Consider the following 27,759-nt stretch of genomic DNA (forward strand, 5'->3'; position numbering starts at 1 on the left):
GCAGACACTTTAAAAAAAGAGAGTTGAAGAAATATGCACTAAAATACTGTTAAATACCTTTGTATATGCAATTTGCACCTCTTTTTTAAATATGTAATGTTTTCTGGGGAACAGAGACTGTATCCTCATTTGATCTGGTTATATTTTTGTCTGTAACTCTTGTGAGCTTGTAGAATTGTCTGTAAGGAAAAGGAAAATAAATGTGGGCACCAGTAACAGTTCTGGCTTATATACATATAGTTAAAGGGACAGTCAACACCAGAATTTTTGTTGTTTAAAAAGAAAGATAATCCCTTTATTACCCATTCCCCATTTTTGCATAACCAACACTGTTATATTAATGCACATTTTACATCTGTAATTACCTTGTATCTAAGCTTCTGCTGACTGCCCTCTTATTTCAGTTTTTTGACAGACTTGCATTTAAGCCAATCAGTGCTCACTCCTAGGTCACTTCACATGCATGAGCTCAATGTTATCTATATGAAACACATGGACTAATGTCCTCTAGTGGTCAAAATGCATTCAGAATAGAGGCAGTCTTAAAGGTCTAAGAAATTAGCATATGAACCTCCTAGTTTTAGCTTTCAACTAAGAATACCAAGAGAAAATAGCAAAATTGGTGATAAAAGTAAATTGGGAAGTTGTTTAAAATGGCATGGACTATTTAAATCATGAAAGATTTTTTTAGATTTCACTGTCTCTTTAATACATTAATAACAATAGCTGAAGTTTAATAAAATATTAAACCTGGTGCTCCAGTTGAATGTGGTGCACATCTGACTCCTAAAATAAAATGTTTATTGATATATTAAAATCTATGTGAATGTAAAAAAAACCCTACTGACTATAAAAAGTAAAAAACAGAGCTATAATAAAAAATGTATAACTTTCATTGTACTGGTGGTAACATAAGACATCTCCATAGACTTTAATAAAAATATTTGTTTTTACCACTACTTTACACAATTTAAAACAGCAATGGAAACTAGAATATAGAGTATATGTGGAAAAATAAAAAAGGGAAAATACAGAAGTATAAATCTAGAAGCAAACAAAAAATGTTAGAAGAAGTAGGAAAAAATTATTACCTCTTCTTTCTATCCCAATACAGGGTCAGATTAAAGTGGAGCGGTATTTAACTCTCCTGCTTGCGCGCTAGCTCCGCAAGATGCAAGCTTTTTGTGCGAGTCGGGTAGCACTCGTATTACAAGTTGAAAGTAAAAGATTTTCACTTGCGCACTTACACGATGTGCGCAAAAAGCTGAACTGCGAATATCACGACCACTTAATATATTTCCCCATAGAATTTAATGAAGCAAAAAGAGTTGCTTGCTGCTCGTGTGCAAGCCTGTTTGCATTTTCTCAAGTGTGCTTACCCGACATGAAATTATGAATATTTCACATTCCAATGTTCTTCACATATCATATGTTTTATGTATTCTTAAATACATATTTCTACATATATCTGATGGTATTTTGGAACATTATATTTCTGTACTTACATATATAGATGACTATATATATATATATATATATATATATAGGTATAGATATATACAGATATATAAAAGAATATCTATTTAAAAATACATAGCACATTTTCCCCTACGCGAAGAACATTGGAAAAAGAAATGTTTACAGTAAATACACAGTATAACACTTTATTAAATCTGAATATTGCATAAATATGATTTGACATGTTTTTATCTTCTTAACTGCAAAGGGCTCTAATGCACTTATATATACAGTATGTCTATACAAATATACACATATAAATACATAAACACCTGTATATATATATATATATATATATATATATATATATATATATATATATATATATATAAATGTATATGTAGGCATCTCTATGTTAAAGGGACAGTGAAGTCCAAAAAAAACTTTCAGGATTCAAATAGGGCATGTGGTTTTAAACAACTTTCCAATTTACTTTTATCACCAATTTTGCTTTGTTCTCTTGGTATTCTTAGTTGAAAGCTAAACCTAGGCTCATATGCTAATTTCTTAGACCTTGAAGGCCACCTCTAATCTGAAAGCATTTTGACGTTTTTTCACCACTAGAGGGCATTAGTTCATGTGTTTCACATAGATAAGAAAAAAAGAGAACAAATCCGGACAGTTAGTCAGTGCAAGTCGAGTTTATTCCTTGAGGTGGTAGTTTAGCTGGAGCTGTTTAAACCATCTGACATGTTTCGCGCATGTCACATGCGCTTCTTCAGAGATAGATAACATTAAGCTCACGCACGTGAATTTACTGAGGAGTGAGCACTAATTGGCTAAAATGCAAGTCTGTCAAATGAACTGAAATAAGGGGGGCCATCTGCAGAGGCTTAGATACAAGGTAATTACAGATGTAAAACGTGTATTATTATAACTGTGTTGGTTATGCAAAACTGGGGAATGGGTAATAAAGGGATTATCTATCTTTTTAAATAACAAACATTCTGGTGTTGACTGTCCCTTTAAAGCCCTTTTCCTGCCTTTTTTTCTAACATCGGAAACCTCATGTCTTTGAGCCTCCTAACTATTTTGTGCAATATTTTTTTAAAATAATTTTTGATGTGTTTTGTGACACATTTTTTTGTTTCGCTAAACAGTTAACCAGAGCTCTGAGGATGCTGTAATCATTCTAGCATAAATCGCAATTGTGATCACGTGTTTGCATTTACTTTCAACTTCTTAAACGAGCGCTACATCCAACACCTTCAAACAGCCGAGATAAACCCAATATCACTTGCGCGCCACTCGTAACCTGGCCCATAATTCTGACATAGTGAAATTATCTAGTTTACCAACATTACAATAATATATTTTTATTATTCTAGGTTGATAGTGTGATACACTAAATTGAACCATTCATTTATTGTGGGAGGTGTTCATTTTTTCCATTTAAAATATAGAGAGAGTTGGGATGGAATATGAAGCTAATTTAGCACACATTTCTGTAATAACAATTTGTTTATTTTTGTAATCTCAAAAAACATTTGGAAACTTAAATCACATCTTCTGTCCTATACCTTTCTTATAAGTTTAATTTTTAACTTGCCTTATGTTCATGTTCAGAATTATACCAATTTATTTAATTATACAAAGTAGTGTGTGTAAATTCCCATATTTTTCACTCATATTTAGTATGTTTCAAAATAGGGTAATACAAGCTCAAACAAAACTATATATTTTAATAATTTTTACTATAAAACTACTAATTGTATCACTAAGTTCTAACAGTAATCAGCTAATCATTTTTTTTATAGGATAATATTATTCTACGTGCTGTTTCTGTCAATACCATTTTAGAATCATTCAAAAATGTTTCCTCATCAACAAAAAAGAAAAGCAAATCTACCAATCTTGTCACCGATCAAGAGAAATGTTCTCAGTCATGCAAGGAAACTTCTTCAAGTTTACAAGAAAAGAAGCTTTCCATGTGCAGTAAGTATTTTTTACTATAAAGAAAACATCATTTGTAAATTACAGTATGTTTCTTAAATGAGCTGTACTATTTCTAAAGACAAGTTTGTGTTTACTAGGAAGAATACTCCTACTAGGGTCTGTGTTAATGGCGAATACAGAGCTTCAATGTAGTTTAACAATTGCATTCAGTTTTTGAATATAATGAAAAAATTTAATTAGTGCCAGAAGTCTTTATTCAAATGTAAATGTTCTCCCTATTAACACTTTTGTTAAACTAAACATGGTCTCCTTGCTCATTGTGTCTTGCTTCAATCATCTATTGCTTTTTATCGCTACCTTTTTGCATTGCATAAAGAATATATTAATATATGCTTATTTTACATGTGCTTAATTAATATAATTATATACATACACATTTTGATAGGATTTATGAAATAAGTATACAGTCCCCCAGGTAAAGAAACAAACAAACAACTTAATGTGGCTCCCTATTTGTACAGCTTGGGCACTCTGTGTTAGAGGGATATAGCTGAACTTTCTGTGGTTGGCTGTATATATACAGTATCTTACAAAACTGAGTACACCCCTCAAATTTTTGTAAATATTTTATTATATCTTTTCACGTGACAACACTGAAGAAATTACACTTTGCTACTGTCAGGGTGCCAGGAATGAGACTGAGACAAGAAGTGCAAAAATAATCACACCTTTATTAATTGCAAAAAATAATAAAAAGTCCACTAGTCAAATAACAAGCCAGGAATCAAAACCAAAACTGGTAGTCAGACGAGCCGCGTCAGGAGCCAAAGCGAATAGTCAGATGAGACGGAATCAGGAACAAGGAGAACAGCAGAGTCAGGAACAAGCCAGGGATCAGGAACCAGGAGGGACGTCAGACAGCCAGGTAATACACAGGAGCTCTCACAAACAGGTCTGAGACAACGCAAGGGCAAAACATACTGAACAGTGGCCCTTTAAATAATAAGTGATGATATCACAATTCTGAGACTGTATCCTGTCTCACACACATGATGTTCACAAGTCTGGCCATAAGAGGGCGTGCAGGAAATGAGCAGCATCACACAGTATGCACCAGAGTCAAGAAGAGAGGTGAGTAAAATGGCTGCCAGCAGCACATGGCAAACAGATCAGGGAAAAAACCCTGACAGTACCCTCCCCTCAGGACAAAACGCTTATTGGGGAAACGGGAATGGAAGGCACGGAGGAGGGCGGGAGCATGAACATCAGAGGAGGGAACCCATGAACGCTCCTCCAGACCGTAGCCCCTCCAGTGAACCAAATACTATATGCGGCCCCTGGACATACGAGAGTCAATAATGCTGCTGACCTCATACCTCTCATGGTTGTCAACAAAGATAGTACGGGGACGAGGCAACACAGTGGTAAACCGATTACAATTCAATGGTTTCAAGAGGGAGATATGAAAAACATTGGAGATGCGAATTGCAGAAGGAAGGTCAAGAGCGTAGGCCACATGATTGACCCGTCAGAGTATTTGAAAAGGACCAACATAACAGGGAGCCAGTTTATTGGAAGGCACACGAAGGTTCAAGTTGCGGGAGGACAGCCAAACTCTCTCACCAACCTGGTAGGAAGGCGCAGGCAGACGCCTACGATCAGCCTGGAACTTTTGGCTCTGCATAGAACGATGAAGGCAATCCTGAATCTGCACCCACGTGGAACCGAGTTACCGGAGATGCACCTCCAAAGCCGGAATACCCTGAGACATGAATGAATCGGGCGACGAGGATGGTTGAAACCCATAATTCGCCATGAACGGGGATAACTTGGAGGAAGCATTAATAGCACTATTACGAGCAAACTCTGCCCAAGGTAACAGTTCAGACCAATTATTGTGGTGATCTGAGACATAGCAACGGAGGAACTGTTCAAGAGCTTGATTAGACCATTCCGCAGCCCCATTGGATTGAGGGTGATATGCAGAGGAGAAAGAAAGCTGGAAGCCCATTTGAGAATAAAAGGAACGCTAAAATCTGGAGACAAACTGGATACCCCGGTCCGACACTATCTCCTTTTGTAATCCATGTAAACGGAAGATCTCCTGGGCAAAAATTGAAGCAACCTCCTGAGCGGTAGGCAACTTCTTCAAGGGAATGCAATGTGACATTTTAGAAAAACGGTCAACCACCATAAGGATAACAGTATTGCCATTGGAAACAGTGAGCTCGACAATGAAGTCCATGGAAAGATGTGTCCAAGGACGCTCACCATTAGCAATAGGTTGAAGAAGACCCACAGGATGACGTTGAGGAGTCTTATTCTGTGCACAAACTGAGCAGGAGGCAACATACTCAGCAACATCAGAACGAAGAGCTGGCCACCAGAATTGTCGAGTGACAGACCAAATCATTTGGTTCTTGCCTGGGTGACCTGCAGCTTTAGGATAGTGGTAAGTGTGCAAAACTTTAGTTCGAAGATTCTCAGGAACAAAACACTTACCACTAGGTTTCTCAGGATGTGCATTGGTTTGTGCAGCCAGGATTTCCTCCCCCAAGGGAGAAGTCAAATTAGTACGTATGGTAGCCAAAATATGGTCAGGAGGTACAGACTCCTCCTTGGACAGAGGCGAAAATTGTCGAGAGATGGCATCAGCCCTAACATTCTTACTACCAGGCAGGTAGGAGACCACATAATTAAACTGAGACAAAAATAGCGCCCATCTGGCCTGTCGGGGCGACAAACGTTTTGCTTCAGATAGATAAGTTACATTTTTGTGGTCAGTAAGAATGAGTACCCTCGAGAAGATGCCTCCATTCCTTAAGTGCCAAAATTATGGCCAGTAATTCCTTGTTGCCAATTTCATAATTGCACTCCGCTGGAGACAATTTCTTAGAGAAGAAACCACACGGATGCAAGGAACCGTCAGGCGTAGGACGTTGAGACAAGAGGGCACCTACTCCAGTCTCAGAAGCATCGACCTCAAGAACGAAAGGCAGGACAGGGTTAGGATGAGCCAGAACTAGAGCAGCAGCAAAGGCAGTCTTAAGACTATCAATGGCCTTAATGGCAGTAGGTGACCAATGGAGTGGATCATTCTCTTTACGGGTCATGTCTGTGATAGGTTTGATCAAGGAAGAAAAGTTTTTAATAAACTTTCTATAGTAATTAGCGAACCCCAAAAAACGTTGAATAGACCAAAGACCAACTGGGCGAGGCCACTGCAAAACTGCAGATAACTTGCCAGGATCCATGGAGAACCCTGCAACGGAGATAACATAACCTAGGAAGGTTACTTGAGTCTGATGGAACTCACATTTCTTGAGTTTGCAAAACAGGCCGTTCTCACGTAGTCTCTGAAGAACCCGTGTAACATCAGAGTGATGAGCCTCAAGTGTGGGTGAGTGTATGAGGATGTCGTCTATGTACACCACAACACACTGTCGCAACATATCTCGTAGGACATCATTAATAAATTCCTGGAAAACAGCAGGAGCATTACATAGGCCAAAGGGCATTACAAGATACTCATAATGCCCGCTCCTGGTGTTAAATGCTGTTTTCCATTCGTGGCCCTCCTTGATCCTAACGAGATTGTACGCTCCTCTCAAATCAAGTATAGTAATAACCGTAGCTCCCTTGAGGTGGTCAAAGAGTTCCGTAATGAGCGGAATAGGGTAGGCATTCTTAATGGTAAGACAATTAAGACCCCTATAATCGATGCATAGTCTTAACTCGCCACCCTTTTTCTTCACAAAGAAGAAGCCAGCCCCTGCAGGAGAGCAGGATTTGCGGATGATCGCCCGCAACAGAGCATCGGCAACATACTCCTCCATAGCACAATTCTCCACAACAGACAGAGGGTAAACCCGGACCTGAGGAGAAATGGCTCTGGGTTGCAGGTCTATGGCACAATCGTAAGACCGGTGAGGAGGCAACGTACTGGCACGCACCTTGTCAAAACGTCTAGGAACTCTCGGTACTCGTCTGGCAATTGAGATACCGAAGACATGCACAAGACTTTAACTGGTTTCCGAAGACAAGTGGAAATACATTGTGGAGACCACGATAAAATTTCGGACCTGCGCCAGTCGAGACTGGGATTGTGCTTTTGGAGCCAGGGATAACCAAGAATAACCAGAAAATGCGGAGAGTTTATCACCTGGAACTGGAGGGTTTCAAAATGGAGAGCCCCAACAGCCATGGATAACGGAGCAGTTTCGTGAGTAACGAGTGCGGGCTGAAGGGGCCTGCCATCAATGGCTTCAGTAGCAAGCAGAATGGACCGAGGCAAAACAGGAATGGAGTGCTTTGATACAAAAGCACTGTCAATGAAATAGCCCGCAGCACCAGAGTCAACAAGAGCCTGGATGACTATGAAGGAGTCCACCCAGGAAAGGACAACCGTGACCAAAGGTTTCTCCTTTAGCGGTTCCGGGGATGAGGATAAACCACCCAAGGTCTGCCTCCAACAGGACCTTAGGTGTGAGTGTTTCCCGGCCGTGTAGGACAAGACTAAAAAAGGTGGCCCTGTAACCCACAATAGAGGCAGAGCCCCTCCCTCCTCCTAAAGGCCCTCTCCGCCGCGGAGAGACGCGTGAATCCCAACTGCATCGGCTCAGCAGTACCTGGTGACTCGGGACCAGGAGGCATGGGAGGAGAGGGACACATGGGTGGGAATGAACATGTAGGAGACAACGGAAAAGGAGGCTTCCGCAAGCGCTCCTTGAAAGAGGGCCTCTCACTTAGTCTGATGTCAATTAGGATAAAAAAGACACCAATGCCTCGAGATCTTCTGGTAAATCTCTGGCAGCAACTTCGTCTTTAATCGCATCAGAGAGCCCATGAAAGAAGGCGGCAACAAGGGCTTCATTGTTCCAACCTACCTCTGCGGCAAGCGTACGGAACTCAATGGCATACTGAGCAACAGATCTTGTACCTTGCTGAATGGACATGAGTCGCTTAGCAGCAGAGGAGGAGCGAGCCAGAACATCAAATACCCTTCGAAAGGAGGCCACAAATTCAGGGTAATTTGAAATCACAGGTTTATTAGTTTCCCACAAGGGATTAGCCCAGGCAAGAGCTGTGTCAGAGAGTAACGATATGAGAAATCCCACCTTAGCTCTGTCAGAGGGAAACGCCTGAGGTAACATCTCAAAGTAAATGCCCACCTGGTTCAAAAACCCTCTGCACTGATTAGGATCACCTCCTTATCACTGAGGTAGAGGTGCAGAACCGGACATGCTCCTGGTAGGACTAGGTGCAGCAGCGGAAACAGGAGCAGCCATAACTTGCGGGACACTTTGGTCCAAATGTGCAGTGCGATTCAGCAGGGTTTGCAGGGCTAGTGCAAATTGATCCAAGCGGTGATCCTGTTCATCCATCCTGGAAATTATGGCAGGTAAAGGTGGATTATAAGCACCATCAAGATTCATGGCCCTTGCGTAATGTCAGGGTGCCAGGAATCAGACTGAGACAAGAAGTGCAAACATAATCACACCTTTATTAATTGCAAAAAATAATAAAAAGTCCACAAGTCAAATAACAAGCCAGGAATCAAAACTAGAACTGGTAGTCAGATGAGCCGAGTCAGGAGCCAAAGCGAATAGTCAGACGAGCCGGAATCAGGAACAAGGAGAACAGAAGAGTCAGGAACAAGCCAGGGATCAGGAACCAGAAGGGACATCAGACAGCCAGGTAATACACAGGAGCTCTCACAAACAGGTCTGAGACAACACAAGGGCAAAACATACTGAACAGAGGCCCTTTAAATAATAAGCGATTACATCACAATTCTGAGACTGCATCCTGTCTCACACGGATGATGTTCACCAGTCTGGCCATAAGAGGGCGTGCAGGAAATTAGCAGCATCACACAGTATGCAAGAGAGGTGAGTAAAATGGCTGCCAGCAGCACATGGCAAACAGATCAGGGAAAAAACCCTGACAGCTACAATGTAAAGTAGTGAGTGTACAGCCTGTATAACAGTGTAAATTTCCTGTCCCCTCAAAATAACTCAACACGCAGCCATTAAAGTCTAAACCGTTGGCAACAAAACACCCCTAAGTGGAAATGTCCAAATTGGGCCCAATTAGCCATTTTCCCTCCCGGTGTCATGTGACTCTTTAGTGTTACAAGGTCTCAGGTGTGAATGGGGAGCAGGTGTGTTAAATTTGGTGTTATCTCTCTCACACTCTCTCATACTGGTCACTGGAAGTTCAACAGGGCACCTCATTGCAAAGAACTCTCTGAGGATCTGAAAAAAAAGAATTCTTGCTCTACATAAAGATGGTCTCGCATGGTCAACCAAAGAAGTTGAGTGCACGTGCTTAGTCATATCCAGAGGTTGTCTTTGGGAAATAGATGTATGAGTGCTGCCAGCATTGCTGCAGAGGTTGAATGGGTGGGGGTCAGCTTGTCAGTGCTCAGACCATACGCTGTACAGTGCATCGAATTGGTCTGCATGGCTGTCGTCCTAGAAGAAAGCCTCTTCTAAAGATGACGCACAAGAAAGCCCACAGTTTGCTGAAGACAAGCAGACTAAGGACATGGATTACTGGAACCATGTGCTGTGGTCCGATGAGACCAAGATAAACTTATTTGGTTCAGATGGTGTCAAGCATGTGTGGCTGCAACCAGGTGAGGAGTACAAAGACAAGTGTATCTTGCCTACAGTCAAGCATGGTGGTGGGAGTGTCATGATCTGGGCATGCATGAGTGCTGCCGGCGCTGGGAAGCTACAGTTCATTGACGGAACCATGAATGCCAACATATACTGTGACATACTGAAGCAGAGCATGATCCCCTCCCTTTAGAGACAGGGCCGCAGGGCAGTATTCCAACATAATAACGACCCCAAACACACCTTTAAGATGACCACTGCCTTGCTAAAGAAGCTGAGGGTAAAGGTGATGGACTGGCCAAGCATGTTTTCAGACCTAAACCCTATTGAGCATCTGTGGGGCATCCTCAAACAGAAGGTGGGGGATCGCAAGGTCTCTAACATCCACCAGCTCCGTGAAGTTGTCATGGAGGAGTGGAAGAGAACTCCAGTGGCAAACTGTGAAGCTCTGGTGAACTCCATGCCCAAGAGGGTTAAGGCAGTGCTTGAAAATAATGGTGGCCACACAAAATATTCATACTTTGGGTCCAATTTGGACATTTCCACTTAGGGGTGTATTCACTTTTGTTGCCAACTGTTTAGACATTAATGGCTGTGTGTTGAGTTATTTTAAGGGGACAGCAAATTTACACTGTTATACAGGCTGTACACTCTCTATTTTACATTGTAGCAAAGTGTAATTTCTTCAGTGTTGTCACATGAAAAGATATAATACAATATTTAAAAAATGTGAGGTGTGTACTCAATTTTGTGAGATAGCACTTAGTATTTCTGGGATGACATCAGACTTCATTACTTTAAAATAGGCCTTTGTAAAAGACAAGTGGAACAAGCTAATGAAACAGATATAAGGCTATTCCTATTAGTTTGTATTCATAATCTTAGCGCTTATTGAAATTTTATTCCATGCTATGTTAAAATCATTGCTTGTTTACCACTTTTGTTACAGTTTGGTGTGCTGTACATGTTATGCTAAAGTCACTGTTTATTTAACATTTTTTTGACATGAGAGACTTAACAACCTGGACATGAGGCTTCTAGCCTACCATAAGGTGTCTGTTAATCACTCTATTTAACCCCTTATTGGTGTTTGGCCCTGCATATATTATACTTTATCTGCTCCCTATCAGAAGCTTTCTGTACTTGGTTGTTGCAGCTTTCAAGATGGACATAAGTTAATGGAGGCCTTCGTCCCTCTGTTTATCTCACAAGTTGGACTTCTGCATTACAGACTTGGGACTACTCATATTAGTGTAATATGGCTATACCTTTTGATCCAAACTTGACTAGGCATCCTTATCAAAGCTTTTCTCTAACTAGTTCAGTTATACTGTTCATATATTTGTGGGATGATGGCAATGTTTCTATACTGTATTCAAACATGTACAGGTCCCTTATTGTCTACACTCACTACAAATTTTTCATGTTTTGCTGCATAGTTTTCTACATTTACAGGCTATCATTATGTATGTTTGCTCAATTTGCCTAGGAGTGGATGGGGTGTGTGACTTCTTGCCGCCAGCGGCCGGGGCGGTGGGAAGTTGTTTTCTTCAAATAGCCTCACAAAATAGCCCTGAACATAGCCTTATCATATAATGCTACCTGCAGCACATAAGCAATTTTTCAGCCCTGCTCTGTGTACTAATGCTGCAGTCTTGTCCCTAACAATATTTTTTACAGATAATATATGATCTGGACAAACTCAGATGATCTTGGGACTCTTTATGTCAGAATATATCTTTAGGAGTGCTTTAACCACATGGCTAAGTAAAGCCTTTCCTATGCTCTGTTCCCAGCTCCCCTAGGTTGTCATACCCCCTAGTGCAGGCTGGTCCTGCAATCACATCTAGATGCACAAGGTCACACCTCTATATTTACTGTGTGTACGTTATGGCTCTCCCTAATGGTTGCATTTTACATTTCTAGGCTTTAGTATCTAGAATATAGCTTTTATTTATGCCCGGCTAGCCCTCCCCATGAACATAAAGCCTTATTTTCTCACAAACATTACTATATTCCTCACTAGGACGCAGTGCTTTATTATATCTCTTTCTTCACTCAGTCTCTTTGTCATAATTATTGTAGGTATGGCCATTAATGTGTATATCCTATTTAGCATAAGTCCATTTACCATATTTAACTTCCCACCTCCCCCCCCCCCCCTCTTCACTAGTACTCTCTTGAAATATACCTCCCTACATGGGAGATTTCACCACGCGGTTTATCTTGTACATACCGCACCTTAGAGATTTTACCGATTTTACATTTCATATCGCATTATATAGTTGGAAATGACATGTTTTGAAGTATAGCTGGATAATTTAATATATCACTAGGACCATCTAAAGTATTTAGCGTATGAGTAATAGAGTAAATGAGGCTCCAGACCTTAGCCCAGTACTTCCTCCAGTATGAATTTTGTTTTTCTGCATGTCAACCATTTTATTGTGAAGTATTATATCTGTGCTATCCTTGGCTTAATACCTTGCATTAGTTGTACTGTCTTTTCCATGACCTTAAAGTACTCACTGTATGTGTAACTATGAAAATGAGGTTCCAAATTTCAGTTCACTATTTTTTTCAATGTGAATCTTGCCCGTCTACATGGAAACTGTTTTTTGTGATGTATTATATCTGTATTATTTCTGGCTTATTACCAAGCATAAGTTGTATTGATTTTTTCCACAACCTCAATAAAAAATTTAAATAAAAGAAAAAAAAAAAAAAGAAAAAAAAAAAGAAAAGAAATTTTATTCCATAGGTTTTGATGTTTGGACTTTTCATTCTACTTCAACTACTATAGGTCTAGATGCATATTTGAGGTCGCGTTCGCATTGCTGTGAACTTGTAATACCAGCGCACATTATCTTACACTGGTATTACACAATGGAGCGCAAATATCGCTTTTATTAAAGCCAAATTAAGCTCTCCACGTGTAATCTGGTCCTTTGTTATTTAACTTGATATAGTGTAAAATAATATCATTAACTCCTTATTATCTGGTCAGCAGTTGTGCTGAAAAACAAAACGAAAAGCACTTAATCTAAATGTTACACTCTCTCTCTAGGCTGAAGTGGTAAGGGACAGGAAGTATACTTTCACTGCAGTGATTAAACAGCAGCAGTAACTCCTTCAGCTGGAACTTGTTGAATTGTCCTTACAAGGACAGCTATGCGATTTCAGCAAGTTGGGGATCTTTCATAGAATAGACCCCAGAATGCCCCAAACAAAAGAGACAGAGCTAAGTTGTCAGTGTGATGAAGAACTGTTTTTTTTTATTTGCAGAACAGACTCTTTGTAAATAAAGACCAACAGCATCAGTAACAGTTATTTTCTCACAGTCGACTGGAACGTGCAAAACATAATGAACAAATGAACATTACATTGAAATGAACATACATTCATGTTTAATATAGCCAGGGTTGTCAGGGTTTACTGAGGGGGTCTTCCCTGAGACCAACAATGTCTGACCTGCAAAGCATGAGAAAAAATACCACGTTATAAAACATCCTCCTGTCGGGAGAGTCCATCAGCATTACCGTGTGCACAACCCTGTCACCTGTATACTGAATATCAAAGGAGTTTGGTTGTAGTGACAGACTCCAGAGCAATAACCAACCATTATCCCCAGACACTCTGTCTAACCATTTCAGAGAATTATGGTTGGTCACCACAGTGAACTCTCTTCTATACAATTAAGGCTGAATGTTTTTAAGGGGCTAGACATGAGCCAGACACTCTTTTTCAATTGCTGCATACCCCACCTCTCTATCCAATTATTTTTTTTCTAAGAAAGGCTATAAGGTGTTTGTCCCTTTCAGTGTTAATGTGACTCTGAACATGGAAGCATCATTCTGCACTATAAACCCTCTGGAGTAGTCTGGGTCTGCAAGGACTGGTGACCTAGACAGAGCTTCTTTTAATAACTGAAAGGTGTGAGCACAAGCTGAAGACCAATTAACAACACAGGGTAGAGCCTTCTTGGTCAGGTCAGTCAAAGGATTAGTTATAGTACTGTAAGAAGGCACAAACCTCCGGATGTTCCTAAGAAAGCAAAGACTTGTTTTTTAGTGGTCGGGATGGGTTAGTCCAGTATGACTGTGACTATGTTAGTATCAGGTCTAGGTTGCCCACTCTCTACTTTATGGCACTTTAGACATCCCAATTTGGCATTTGTCTAGCCTTATAGTCAGCTTGGTGACTTGGATTCTATCCAGCACAAAAATGTTACTCCCAGGTGCAACTGTAGATGGCAATGTCATCCACATAAGCACAGGCATAGCCCTGTGCTCCCTTATGCAAACAATCTATGAGCTGCTGGAAGGTTGCTTGTGTGTTTTTTTAGAGTAGTTAGGAAATGGTCCCCTGATAGTTTGTCAAGGAGGTCATCCACTCAGGGAGGGCATGGGGTATATGTTGGTCTTTGAGATATCATTTAACCAGCAGTAGTCCAAATAGAACCCTGTGGTTCCATCTTTCTTTGGAAATAAGACAACTGATGAGGCCCAGGGACTATCTGATGGTAGGTTATAGGGAGAGCATCTAAGCTTACTCAGCCTTCAGGTAAGGGGGTCACAGCTTCAGGGACCCAATAGGGGGTTGATGCAGGAGCCGATGTTGGGTTATATGCATGAGACCAGGAGAGGGGGTAAACATCTCCTTCCTGATCTCAAGCATTTGCCTCAGAATTTTCCCAGCGGTTCAGTTTAACCTGGTCGGAAAAAAACCAGCCCATGGGTTTTCTCAAGCAAATCGTGAAGGGATCGGCTTTCCTGGTCTCGCTGAGGATTGGTACATATGGCAGGTATGTTCCACATACAAATTAATCATGTTAATATGAAACGTGCATTGACCTCATTCTGGGGGATCCTGAACTACTACATACGTGGTGTTATTAAGTTACTAATGGTATAGGGCCCTGACCACTTGACCTATAGCTTATTTTGGGGGTTGGGTATGACGGCTACCCACTTTTTTAGCCACTTTTTTGCCCACTTTTTTGCCCTACCTAGAACTCATTGTACATGGCTGTGCAATCATACCAGACTACTGACGTGTCGAGTAGCTTTTAAGTTATCCTGGGCAAAATGGGCTAGTGTGGTTAGTTTTTCCCTTAGTTCTAGCACATATGGAAGAATAGCAGTTTCTGCCATGGGTGCTCTCTCTTCCCAATACTCATGGAGAAAATCTAAGGCTTTTGCACTGTATGCCCGTACAGGAGAATCCCATAGACTTCTGTGGTATCGATTGGCGGAGAGTAAGTGTGGTATTTTTTCCTATCTGGTTCAGTATCTATGAATGCTCCAATCATGCTTTTCAATGTGCCATTAAAGCGCCAATTCGTCTGGGGATCATACAGAGCAGTCCAGATGGCTCGGACCCCAAACAACACTGAAATGTGTTGAAGGAGGTCCAAGACAAACTAAGTGCCACAGTCTGAGAGTATCTTCCTTGTGAAACCTACTTAAGTAAAAATCACTATGAGGGCCTCTGCTACCTTCTTAGCAGTAATGCATAACAATGCCACTGCTTCAGGGTACAGAGTAGCATAGTCAACCACAGTCAGAATATATTGTTTACCTGATTGACTACGTTTGGCAAGATGCCCTATGATGTCTACAGCAACATGCCAGAAGAGTTTATAGATGATAGGTAGGGGGTGTAAAGGCATTCAGGAATGATCCTCACTCTTGTCCACTAGCTGACAAGTGTCACAGGAATTACATAATTTGCAAAGTCTCCCATGACACCTGGCCAAAAGAAAGCCTTAAGCAGAAGGCTTATAGAGCAGCTCACTCCCAAATGGCCTGTCAGTGGTATATCATGACTAATGTTAAGGAGAGCCTCGCAGTACGGTTGGGTTACTAATAGATTTTTTTTCTCTAATCAGAGTTTGGCTAGGTTAGGGCTTTTGATAATTCAAATCAATAACCCTTTTTCCCATTGAACACAATCCTTGTTCTTCCCTAGTCCCCAGAATCCGCTCAGGCCTGGAGGGAGGATAAGGAGGGATCACTAGCTACATGTACTTTAAAGTTAGAAGAGAGAGGCCAAATTAAAGGGGAATAGTCAGAAGTTATTGTGCTCACCGGTTGATGGTATCCAGTTGGCTCGGCTACTGGGAACCAGTCCCTGGCGGTCTGAGATTCTGCCCCTTTGGTCTGACTGCAAGTGACCACAGTTATGTCCTCTTGAGGGCAGTATTCACTGACCAACATCCCTAAGTCATTCCCCAAAAACACATCAGCTGGCAATCCATTCATCACTTCCACAGTAACTGTCTCATGTCTGACTGCCCAGTTGAGGTGAAAATGGCAGTCTGGAGTCTGTGGTATGCACCTCTTGCTGTGCAAATGGTGACTCTCTGAGGTAAGAGTTTATGTGGGGGAAGGCACTTGGCCTGAATAAGGGTGATGGTAGCCCTAGAAACTCTCAGTCCCGTGAAGGGGAGGCCAGCCACAGTTACATCCTGCATGTGTCAACTGAGTCTGAGTTTGCTGGGTAGGTGAGCTGTGTAGGCATATCATATATGGTTTCAGTGACAGAAGGAAAATCATAGTAGGGCTCTTCCTTCACAAATCCCACAACAGCAGACCCCTGACATTGGGTTTGGATATGTCTGAACCCCTTACACCTGTAGTAGGTGTAGCACCTCCCAGGACAGAAATTATGTGATGAAAAGGATTGGTGGCAGCTGGGAAAAGATGGTGGGCTCCCTGATGTATGTCTTGAGTTGCCAGCTGAACATCTGGCCCAAGGCTGGAAGTTAGGCCCTGTTGGATGCGGTGCAGCTGGCGCTATGGCCCAAAGCTTCTTGGTCAGTGGTGATGCTGCTGGGGTACGTGGGAAGACCCTGGTGTGGGTGCATTGGTTGGCCATATATTCATCTGCTAGATGTGCTTCTTTACTGAGGGTAAGAGGTTTCCTATCTCTTACCCAATTTTGAATGGCTTGCCAAAGAACAGCTCCATTAACATCATCTGTTTCAGTCCTGGATATCTGCCATTAGGAGCCACTGCTCATAGGATTGGCTTATGTGACTGGCCCACTCACTGTGCATCTCTGGGTCCTTCAATTGGTCATTTCGGAAACAGCCTTTGGTATGTGTTTGCATTTAGAGTGTATCTGTCCAAGAGTGCTCTTTATACTGAAAGGTACTGAAGAGCTTCCTCACCCTGTAGTGCCCAGAAGGCAGCCCCAACATGCCCTGTAGCAGAGGTATCCAGTCAGACTCTCTGATTCGATAGACTTGGCACTTTTTTTTCAAAGTCCTGCAAAAAGGTGCCCTCATTGGTTTCATGAAAATATAATAGAAAGAGAAACAGCACAGTTAATGGAGGGTAGCATGTAGGATCTGGGGACACTGCCAGATCTCCAAGAAATATGTAACACCAATTAAAAGAATCCTCAGCACTCCAAATATCTTTTATGGCAATTTATTGATACCAAATAGCGACGTTTCATGGTCACATTGGGTATTCATGCTTGATACTTCAATGGTAACATTGTTGTCTTTTTAACCTCTTAACTTTGGCGCCAATGTACCTAGACTGGAGCTCTAGCTCCCTCTACTGGCAGTCTATCAGTATTACATTCAATAAAACAACTTTATTCAATACATATTCACAGGTATATAAAAAAACTTTATCTAATAATTAATACTCAAACCTATATATAGATGCATTAATTTAATATTGTGGACCATTACAGGACATATAAGAACAATAAAGACAGGCTTTTAGAAATAACAATATAGATCAAATTCTCTATTTAGTCCCATAGGGGCTAGTGTCTCCAATTTATGGATCCACCATATTTCCTTTTGTTTGAGTAAACGCTCCCTATCCAGACCACTTCTATTGGGCTTGATATGGTCTATGACCTGCCATCTGAGTTGGCTTATACTGTGCCCTTTTTCCAAGAAGTGTCTAGAAAGGGGAACCTCAAGGTTCTTACATCTGATGTTAGAGCGATGTTGGCTCATTCTATCTCTGATTTTACAGGTCGTTTCTCCAATGTACACCATGGAACACGGCATTTAATTAAATAGACTACATAGGTAGTCTTACAGGTAAAGTAGCCGTTTATGCTGTATTTTTTACCACTAAGGGGGTGATGAAAATGCATACCCTTTATTATAGAATTGCAACTCATACAGTTAAGACATGGAAAAGTTCCTGTTCTTTTACTACCTAAGGTAGTTTGTTTCAGTTCCTTACCAGGTCCTATGTCCATCTTAGTAAGGTGATCCCTAAGGCTCTTGACTCTTTTATGGGCCTTTAGTGGGGGTTCTTCAAATTGGACTATTCCCTTATTACATTCCTTAAGTATATGCCAATTTTGCCTGATGAGACTAGCAATTTTATCACTAAGTGGATTATATTGACTAACAAATACCATTCTGTTATCTTTGTTCCTATGTGTTATTTCAATGGTATTATATAATGTCCCTATGGTTGTATCCAGAAGCTTGGATGGGTAACCTCTATTCTTAGCCATTTCTTTAAGCCTAGTCTTCTGTCTGTCTTTGTCACTTACAATTCTATTGACCCTGAGAAGCTGACTTTTGGGTAAGGAATCAACTAGTGGTCTAGGGTGGAAGCTATTGTACTTAAGCAAAATGTCTTTATCAGTTTCTTTAACATATAGATCAAACTCTAGGGTGATGACCAGACTTGTATATTTTTGTGTCCAAAAATGGTACTGTTTCCTCACTGTAACTAAAAGTGAACTCCAAGTCTCTCACCTTAGAGTTCAGATCCCCCACAAATTGTAAGAGGGATTCCACGTTGCCCCACCATATGCCAAACACATTGTCTATGTAACTCCACCAAATGGCACCATATTGTTTGAATAGATTGTTTTCGTAGACAATGCTTTCCTCAACCTCGTTCATAAAGAGGTTGGCGTATGCTGGGGCAACGTTGGAACCCATTGCCGTCCCCTTGGTCTGAACAAACCATTGGGCCTGGAAGAGGAAATAGTTCCAATAAAGAATGAGTCTTAATAAATCCTCAATGTTTGTTTGTTCATATGAATAGCTCTTGTTCACCAATAGATTTTTCTTAACTATGGCTATGCCAGTTTCATGTTTTATAAAAGTATAAAGACTTCTTACATCCATGGTGAACAAGAGATATTTATCATTAGGGAATTCTAGTGCTTGAGAATTTATTAAGACTCAAGCACTAGAATTCAGAGTGGATAGTCATACAAGACGGGTTAGGAACCAAAGCAAGTAGTCAGATGAGCCGGGGTCAGGAATACGAAGATCAGAGATGTCAGGAACTAGCCAGGGATCAGGAAACAGAAGGGATGTCAAACAAGCCAGGTATACACAGATACAGGAACTCACAGAAGGATCAGAGACAATGCAAGGGCAATGGAAAACAGAACTGAGGCAGTTAAATAGGGAGTAATGACATCATCATCCTGGTACTGCAACTTGTCTCTCTATGATGATGTTCTCCAGTTTGGCCATAAAAGGGAGCCTGGAAGGAGTGAGCAGCATTACACACTCTGCTACAGGCAAGGAGAACAGGTGAGTCAAAATGGCAGCCAAGATAAAAGCAGTAAATAACAATTGAAATCAGGGTAAAAAACCCTGACAGTACCCTCCCCTCAACGACCCTTCCCCCATGGGAGGACAAACGGCTTATTGGAGAAACGGGCATGGAAGGCATGGAGGGGGGCGGGAGCATGAACATCAGAGGAGGGAACCCATAACCCCTCCAGTGAACCAAATACTGTACGCAACTCATACGAGAGTCAATAATGCTGCTGACCTCATATTCTTCATGGTTGTCAACAGAAATAGGATGGGGACGAGGTAACACAATGGTAAACCAATTGCAAACTAATGGTTTCAAAAGGGAGATGTAAAAAACATTGGAAATGTGCATTGCAGAAGGAAGGTCAAGAGCGTAGGCAACTAGATTGACCAGTCAAAGTATTGAAAAATGCCTTCACATAATGGGGAGCCAGTTTATTGGAAGGCACACAAAGGTTCAAGTTGTGGGAGGACAGCCAAACCCTCTCCCCATCCTGGTAGGTAGGTGTAGGTAACTACTGGCAGTCTGGAACGTTTGGTGCTGCATTGACCGATGAAGGCAATCCTGAATGTCCACTCAAATGTAACAGAGTTGCCTGGAGATGCTTCTCACAAGATGGAATACCCTGAGACATGAACAAATCGGGCAACAAGGATGGTCGAAACCCATAGTTCGTTATGAACTGGGACAACTGGGAGGAAGCATTGATAGCACTATTATGAGTGAACTCCGCCCAAGGTAACAGGTCAGACCAGTTATTGTGGTGATCTGAAACATAGCAATGGAGGAACTGTTCCAGAGCTTGGTTAGACTGTTCCGCAGACCCATTAGAATGAGGGTGATAGGCCAAGTAGAATGAAAGCTGGATCCCCATTTGGGCACAAAAAGGAGCATCAAAATCTGTAGACAAACTGACTACACCAGTCTGAGATTATCTTCTTGGGAAACCCATGTAAATGTAAGACCTCCCAAGCAAAACATTAAGCAAGTTCCTGAGCGGTAGCCAGCTTCTTAGAGGGAATGCAATGTGACATATTGGAAAAAAGGTCTACAACCATCAGGATAACACTATTGGCACTGGAAACAGGAAGGTTGACAATGTCCATGGATAAATGTGTCCAAGGATGCTCACAATTAGCAATAGGTTGGAGAAGACCCACAGGAAGTCGTCGAGGAGTCTTATTCTGCTCACAGACTGAGCAGGAGGCAACATACACAGCAAAATCAAAAAGAAGACCTGGCCACCAGAATTGTCGAGTGACAGACCAAATCATTTGGTTCTTGCCCGGGTGACCTACAGCTTTAAGATAGTTGTAAGTCTGCAATAGTTTGGTGTGAAGATTCTTAGGTACAAAGCACTTGCCACTAGGTTTCTCTGGAGGGGCATTGGTTTGTGCAGTCAGGATCTCCTTTCCCATGGGTGAACACTAATTGGTACGTATGGTAGCCAAAATAAGGTTGGGAGGTATAACAGGAGTGGGTACAGACTCCTCCTTGGACAGAGGCAAAAATTGTTGAGAGAGGGCATCTTCCCTAACATTCTTACTAGCAGTCAGGTAGGAGACCACAAGATTGAACTGAGACAAAAATAGCACCAATCTGGCCTGTCGGGGCAACAAACGTTTAGCTACGGATAGCTAAGTCAAATTCGTGTGGTTAGTGAGGATGAGCACTGGTAAGCTAGGCGCCTACTCCTGTTTTAGACGCATCAACCTCTAGAATGAAAGGCAGAGCCGGGTTAGGATGAGCCAGAACCGGGACAGCAGCAAAGGCAGTTTTAAGACTCTTAAAGACCTTAATTGCAGTAGGTGACGGGTCATGTCTGTGATAGGTTTGACCAAGGAAGAAAACTTTCTATAGTAATTGGCAAAACCCCAAAAAACTTTCACTGAAGTGACTTGAGTTTGATGGAACTCACATTTCTCAAGCTTGCAAAACAGGCCATTCTCACGTAGTTTCTGAAGTACCCGTGTGAAAAAGAAACTTAAACACCATACCATATTCCTTTTAATCCTTTCAAAAACTTTTCAAGGTTGTCACCAGTCTGATGGAACTAGGTCTAAAATGGATTCACCTTGTTTGTTTAAAAATAGGCTTTTGTAGCTCTCTCTCTCTCTCTCTCTCTCTCTCTCTCTCTCTCTTTCTTTTGTGTTTTGTTTAGTAGAACCACTTGTTTTTTCAAGGATTTCCCAGATTGCATTCATTATGTGAGGATGTCCCTCAGCTGATGATTGGTGGAGAAGCAAGTATTCCATAGGCAGGACTAGGCAACAGATGCTTATTGCTGTAGAGTTTAGAAAAATCTCTAAGATAAAGGCAAATAGTCTCTCATTCCTTTCAATAAATATTCAGGTAAACATAGTCGCTTTTCTGTCTCGGAATACCTGGGTTATCGTGATGTTTCAATATCATGTTCAGATGTAATTCACAAGGAAACGGTTGTTTTTATTATCCATCATGGGGCTTGTATATAATCTGTGATGAATGGTAAAGTGCAAATACACAGGAACACAAAAATTATCTTCCAGGAAATGCCATCTATCACACTCCATAGATGTTAATAATTGTTTTTTAAATCAGCTTAAAGGGATATCAAGCCCAAATCTTTTCTTTTGTTAATCAGATAGAACATGCAATTTTAAGCAACGTTATAATTTACTTCTATTTTCAATTTTTCTTTGTTCTTTTGGTATCTTTATTTGAAAAATAAGCAATGTAAGCTTACATTTAGCCACTAATTAGTGCTACCCAGGTGCTGAACCAAAAATGGGCTGGCTTCTAAGCTTACATTCCTGCTTTTCAAATAAAGATACCACAGACCATGAAGAAAAATTGATAATAGGAGTAAATTAGAAATTTGCTTAAAATGTATTGCTCTTTCTGAATCATGAAAGAAAAAAAATTTGGTTTCATATCTCTTTAAGTTAAACTGTTGTTTTGCCGATATAATATTTGTTTTGCCAACATAACAAGTTGTTTTGCTGACATAACATACTTGTCTTCTCCACGAGCTTCAGTAAGAAGATCAGAATTTTGTGTAATTTTTATTGGCAAGGTTGATCAAAGCAAGTTTCAAGAGACCCTCATCACAATTTGATACACATTTTAGTGCTATTTAAAACAGATTTAACTGCCTGCTTTTTAAATGTGTTGGTGAACTTATAGTTTTGTGTAACAAGCTGTAATGTTTAACCCAACCATTATCAATATTGTTATTAAATACATCAGGAATATTTTGTTAAAAGCTAAAAAAGCAAACTAATACCATATTTTAGTAGGCAAGATTTCATATCATATAAATTAGAAGATAAGATAATAAATATAAATAATATATATGTTATAGATTACAGTTTTGCTTTATTTACCATAATAAAAACAGCTTTCAAGAGGTTTGATGCTTTGATAAAAAATTAACAGTTCTGGGGTGGAGCTACGCCGTGCTGGAGTATGGCAGCAAGGTAGACGAGCTCCGTAGTTGTCAGGGCACAAAACCATAATAACGGCTATCAAACTGGCCAAATCTGCACTTGGAGGGACTACTATTGACCCGTAACCGATACCCACAAAAATGAGGAGCCCCAAGACCCATGGAAAAACCTACCGCTAACGAGAGAAACAAAGAAGATGCAGGCACCATCTTAGCCAAAGGCCTCGTTCACTCGCACCGAGAAGATCACGCTCATACAGAGTGCTCACACCGATCTGGGCCAGACAAGACCATCCGCTTCTTCAGCGTGAGAATCCGGATGCCTAAGTGTGGGCTGGGAACAGCTACACTATGCCTATCCAGATTCACTAATACAATGGCAGTTAAGAAGGGAGCAAAGCAAGACAAACTTAATAAACTCGCATCTCTTGAAACCCTCTGTGTCCACCTTTTTCCAGGCATCAGAACAAGCTGCTCTAGACAAATTACAGTCTCAAGAGACCTTTTTATCAGACATCTCCCCAGATATACCTGCAAGTTAGCAGGATCCATTACTAGATATTCAAACACAAATAGCAGGATTGCCATCCAAAACAGATTTGGAATCATTGAAGACTTTTATAAAGGAAGAATTAAGAGATTTGAAAAAAGGACTTGAATGAACTTAGATCTAGAATCGACTATCTGGAAGATGGCCAAGACAACCTAAACAGTTTAGTTAGTTCCAACACTAAGCAATTGTCCATATAGCATTCAATGATACCAAATCTACACAAAAAAATTGAAGACCTTGACAACAGAGGGAGGAGGAATAATCTAAGGATTAGGGTAATCCTGGAAGATATCACACAAGAACAACTCAAGCCCTATGTAAAAGAGCTATTCCACTCTTTAGCACCCCGGTCCCTGCCTCTTCAAAATGAAGATATAGAAAGAGTTCAGAGGGCCTTATGACCCCCTACTAAACCCCCGGCCCCACCCAGAGATGTCATGTTCAGGTTCCTGAAATACACTATAAAAGAAGAAATCTGGTAGGCCGCCAGAAATAGGCAAACCATCTCATTCCAAAGTCATAATCTGCAAATATATCAGGACCTCAGCCCACAAATGATTTAAAGAAGAAAAGAAGTGCGATTCATCACTAAAACGTTGCAAGAGAATAATATTCGGTATCGTTGGGGTTTCCCTTTCAGCCTCATCATCACCCATAATGGATCTCAATTTGTTTACAAGACCGTTAACGATCTGGACTCTCTGGCTAAAACTCTGAATATGTAATTTGAACCAGAATAGGAGACAAATGTAGGAGCGCCAAAAAGGCTGAAAGTGACAATCAAGGCTAAATATTCTAATATAGGTCAATGAAAATGTAAACAATTTTACAAAACAAATGTTAAAAAACATATCAGACTAATAGATGCTGAATTAAATGTTAAAAACAAAATATTTAATAACAACAATACATGGAAATTATATAATTAATCACTAAAACGTTGCAAGAGAATAATATTCGGTATCGTTGGGGTTTCCCTTTAAGCCTCATCATCACCCATAATGGATCTCAATTTGTTTACAAGACCTTTAACGATCTGGACTCTCTGGCTAAAGCTCTGAATATGTCATTTGAACCAGAATAGGAGACAAATGTAGGAGCGCCAAAAAGGCTGAAGGTGACAATCAAGGCTATTCTAATATAGGTCAATGAAAATGTAAACAATGTTACAAAACAAATGTTAAAAAACAAATCAGACTAATAGATGCTGAATTAAATGTTAAAAACAAGATATTTAATAACAACAATACATGGAAATTATATAAGATTGGGAATAGAAAATGTTTACAATCATACCAGGCTACGGTAGATCATATAAGCTACAGCAAATCATATAAGCTGATCAAATGATAGTACAACAATGTGCTGTATAAACACCTACTAATGAAATGAAGTGAACAATAGCAATATACAATATGCTGTGACACAATGATATACAGCGTGAACACCTACTGATGATGTGAAGTGAGCAGTGGCAATATACAATATGCTGTAAACAGGTGACAAGCGATACGAGTGTCACAGATGCATAATACAATCAAAAGTGTAACGAATACAAAAGGAGTGCGCCACTCTAAAACTAGAGATGCGCAAAAAATGTCTTGAGAAAGGCCCTTTTACTGGCTGAAACGCGTAGAATTGTACATAAGGAGGCTTTTATTCTTCCTTGGTGAGTCAATTTCTGATTAGACTCACTTTGTGTATCTGTTTTTGCATATGTTTTTATTTTACTTCCACAGGCAAAGCATCTTTACACAGTTCCACCTCATTAAGGCTGGTCAGCATTATTTAGGACATGAAACTAAAAATATGAGGATATCAAACCTAAAATTCATATATAGCATACGATTTTAAACAACTTTCAAATTTACTTATATTATGTAATTTGCTTTGCTCTTTTGGTATCCTTTGTTGAAATACATACCTATGTAGGCTCAGGAGCAGCGGTGTATTAGATGGAGCTACAGAAAAAAACATTGGAAAGTTATTTTAAATTGTATGATCTATCTAAATCATGAAAGAGATTTTTTGGTTTCATGTCCCTTTAAGAAGCAGTGATCATAAGATGTACTGAAGGAAACTAATGATCACAGGAAAACTTTCCACTTATACTATTTAAAAAGATTAATTGGCTGTAATGGCATAGCTAGAATTTATTTCCCCAAAATTTTGTTAATTCTTTGGGGTTTTTTTGTGATAAATTTTACTGTATTGTTGTGAAGTGTGAAAATGGATCTGGGTCTCAAAAAACTTACGGCTAGTTTACGAGTTTTGCGTTAGGAGCTATGCGGTGCTAACGAGCAGTTTTTTCTCACCGCTCACTTTCCTACAGCGCTGGTATTACAGGTTTTTACAAACCCGTCGTAAAAAGACAAGAAGTGAGTGTTGCACAAAATTTTGCTCCACACTTCACTTCAATACCAGCGCTGCTTAAGTCAGCGGTGAGCTGGTCGTTCGTGCTCGTGCACGATTTCCCCATAGGAATCAACGGGGAGAGCCGGCTGAGAAAAAGTCTAACACCTGCAAAAAAAGCAGCGTAAAACTCAGTAACGCAGCCCCATTCATTTCTATGGGGGAAATAAAATTTATGTTTACACCTAACACCCTAACATGAACCCCCCGAGTTTAAACACCCCTAATCTTACACTTATTAACCCCTAATCTGCCGCCCTTGACATCGCCGCCACCTAATTATACTTATTAACCCCTAATCTGCTGCTCCAGACACCGCCGCCACCTACATTATATGTATTAACCCCTAATCTGCTGCCCCCAACATCGCCGCACTCCCGCCTCACAAACACTAGTTAAATAATATTAGCCCCTAATCTGCCGCCCCTAACATCGCTGCAACCTACATTATATTTATCAACCCCTAATCTGCTGCCCCCAATTTCGCTGCCACCTACCTACACTTATTAACCCCTAATCTGCCGCCCCAACGTCGCCGCCACTATAATAAACATATTAACCCCTAAACCGCCTCGCAAACATTAGTTAAATATTAACTCCTAATCTGCTGTTCCTAACATCGCTGCCACCTACCTACATTTATTAACCCCTAATCTGCCGCCCCCAACGTCGCCGCCACTATACTAAATGTATTAACCCCTAAACCTAAGTCTAACCCTAACACCCCCTAACTTAAATATAATTTAAATAAATCTAAAGAAAATTACTATAATTAGCTAAATAATTCCTATTTAAAACTAAATACTTACCTATAAAATAAACCCTAAGATAGCTACAATATAACTAATAGTTACATTGTATCTAGCTTAGGGTTTATTTTTATTTACAGGCAAGCTTGTATTTATTTTAACAAGGTAGAATAGTTATTAAATAGTTGTTAACTATTAAATAACTACCTAGCTAAAATAAATACAAAAGTACCTGTAAAATAAAATCTAACCTAAGTTACAATAACACCTAACACTAAACTATAATTAAATAAATTACCTAAATTAAATTAAATTAGCTAAAGTACAAAAAACAAACACTAAATTACAGAAAATAATAAACAAATTACAAGATATTTAAACTAATTACACCTAATCTAATAGCCCTATCAAAATAAAAAAAGCCCACCCCCAAAATAAAAAAAACCCTAGCCTAAATTAAACTACCAATAGCCCTTAAAAGGGCCTTTTGTGGGGCATTCCCCCAAAGTAATCAGCTCTTTTACCTGTAAAAAAAATACAAACAACCCCCCCAACAGTAAAACCCACCACCCACACAACCAACCCCCCAAATAAGAGCCTAACTAAAAAAAACCTAAGCTCCCCATTACCCTGAAAAGGGCATTTGGATGGGCATTGCCCTTAAAAGGGCAGTTAGCTCTTTTGCGGCCCAAAGTCCCTAACCTAAAAATAAAACCCACCCAATACACCCTTAAAAAAAACTAACACTAACCCCCTGAAGATCGACTTACTGTTCTGAAGATCCGACATCCATCCTCAAGGAAGCGGCAGAAGTCTTCATCCAACCGGGTCGAAGTCCTCAACGAAGCCGGGAGAAGTCTTCATCCAAGCCGGGCGAAGTGGTCCTCCAGACAGGCAGAAGTCTTCATCCAGACGGCATCTTCTATCTTCATCCATCCGACGCGGAGTGGGTCCATCTTCAAGACATCCGACTCAGAGTCTTCTTACTGGATGAAGGTTCCTTTAAATGACATCATCCAAGATGGCGTCC

General features: G+C 40.4%; 1 protein-coding gene across 1 annotated transcript in view; it reads left to right on the plus strand.

The window, feature by feature from the left end:
* The first annotated feature begins 23,175 nt into the window (after positions 1–23,175).
* Positions 23,176–27,759, plus strand: part of ANGPTL5 (angiopoietin like 5) — a 51,915-nt gene continuing 47,331 nt past the window's right edge. Inside the window, exons 1-2 of the mRNA XM_053705587.1 lie at positions 23,176–23,322; positions 23,474–23,552. Of these exons, the coding sequence (XP_053561562.1) occupies positions 23,176–23,322; positions 23,474–23,552 (226 nt within the window). The remainder of the gene's footprint in view (positions 23,323–23,473; positions 23,553–27,759) is intronic.

This window comes from Bombina bombina, chromosome 3, assembly GCF_027579735.1.
Source record: "Bombina bombina isolate aBomBom1 chromosome 3, aBomBom1.pri, whole genome shotgun sequence".
Taxonomy (NCBI): Eukaryota; Metazoa; Chordata; class Amphibia; order Anura; family Bombinatoridae; genus Bombina; species Bombina bombina.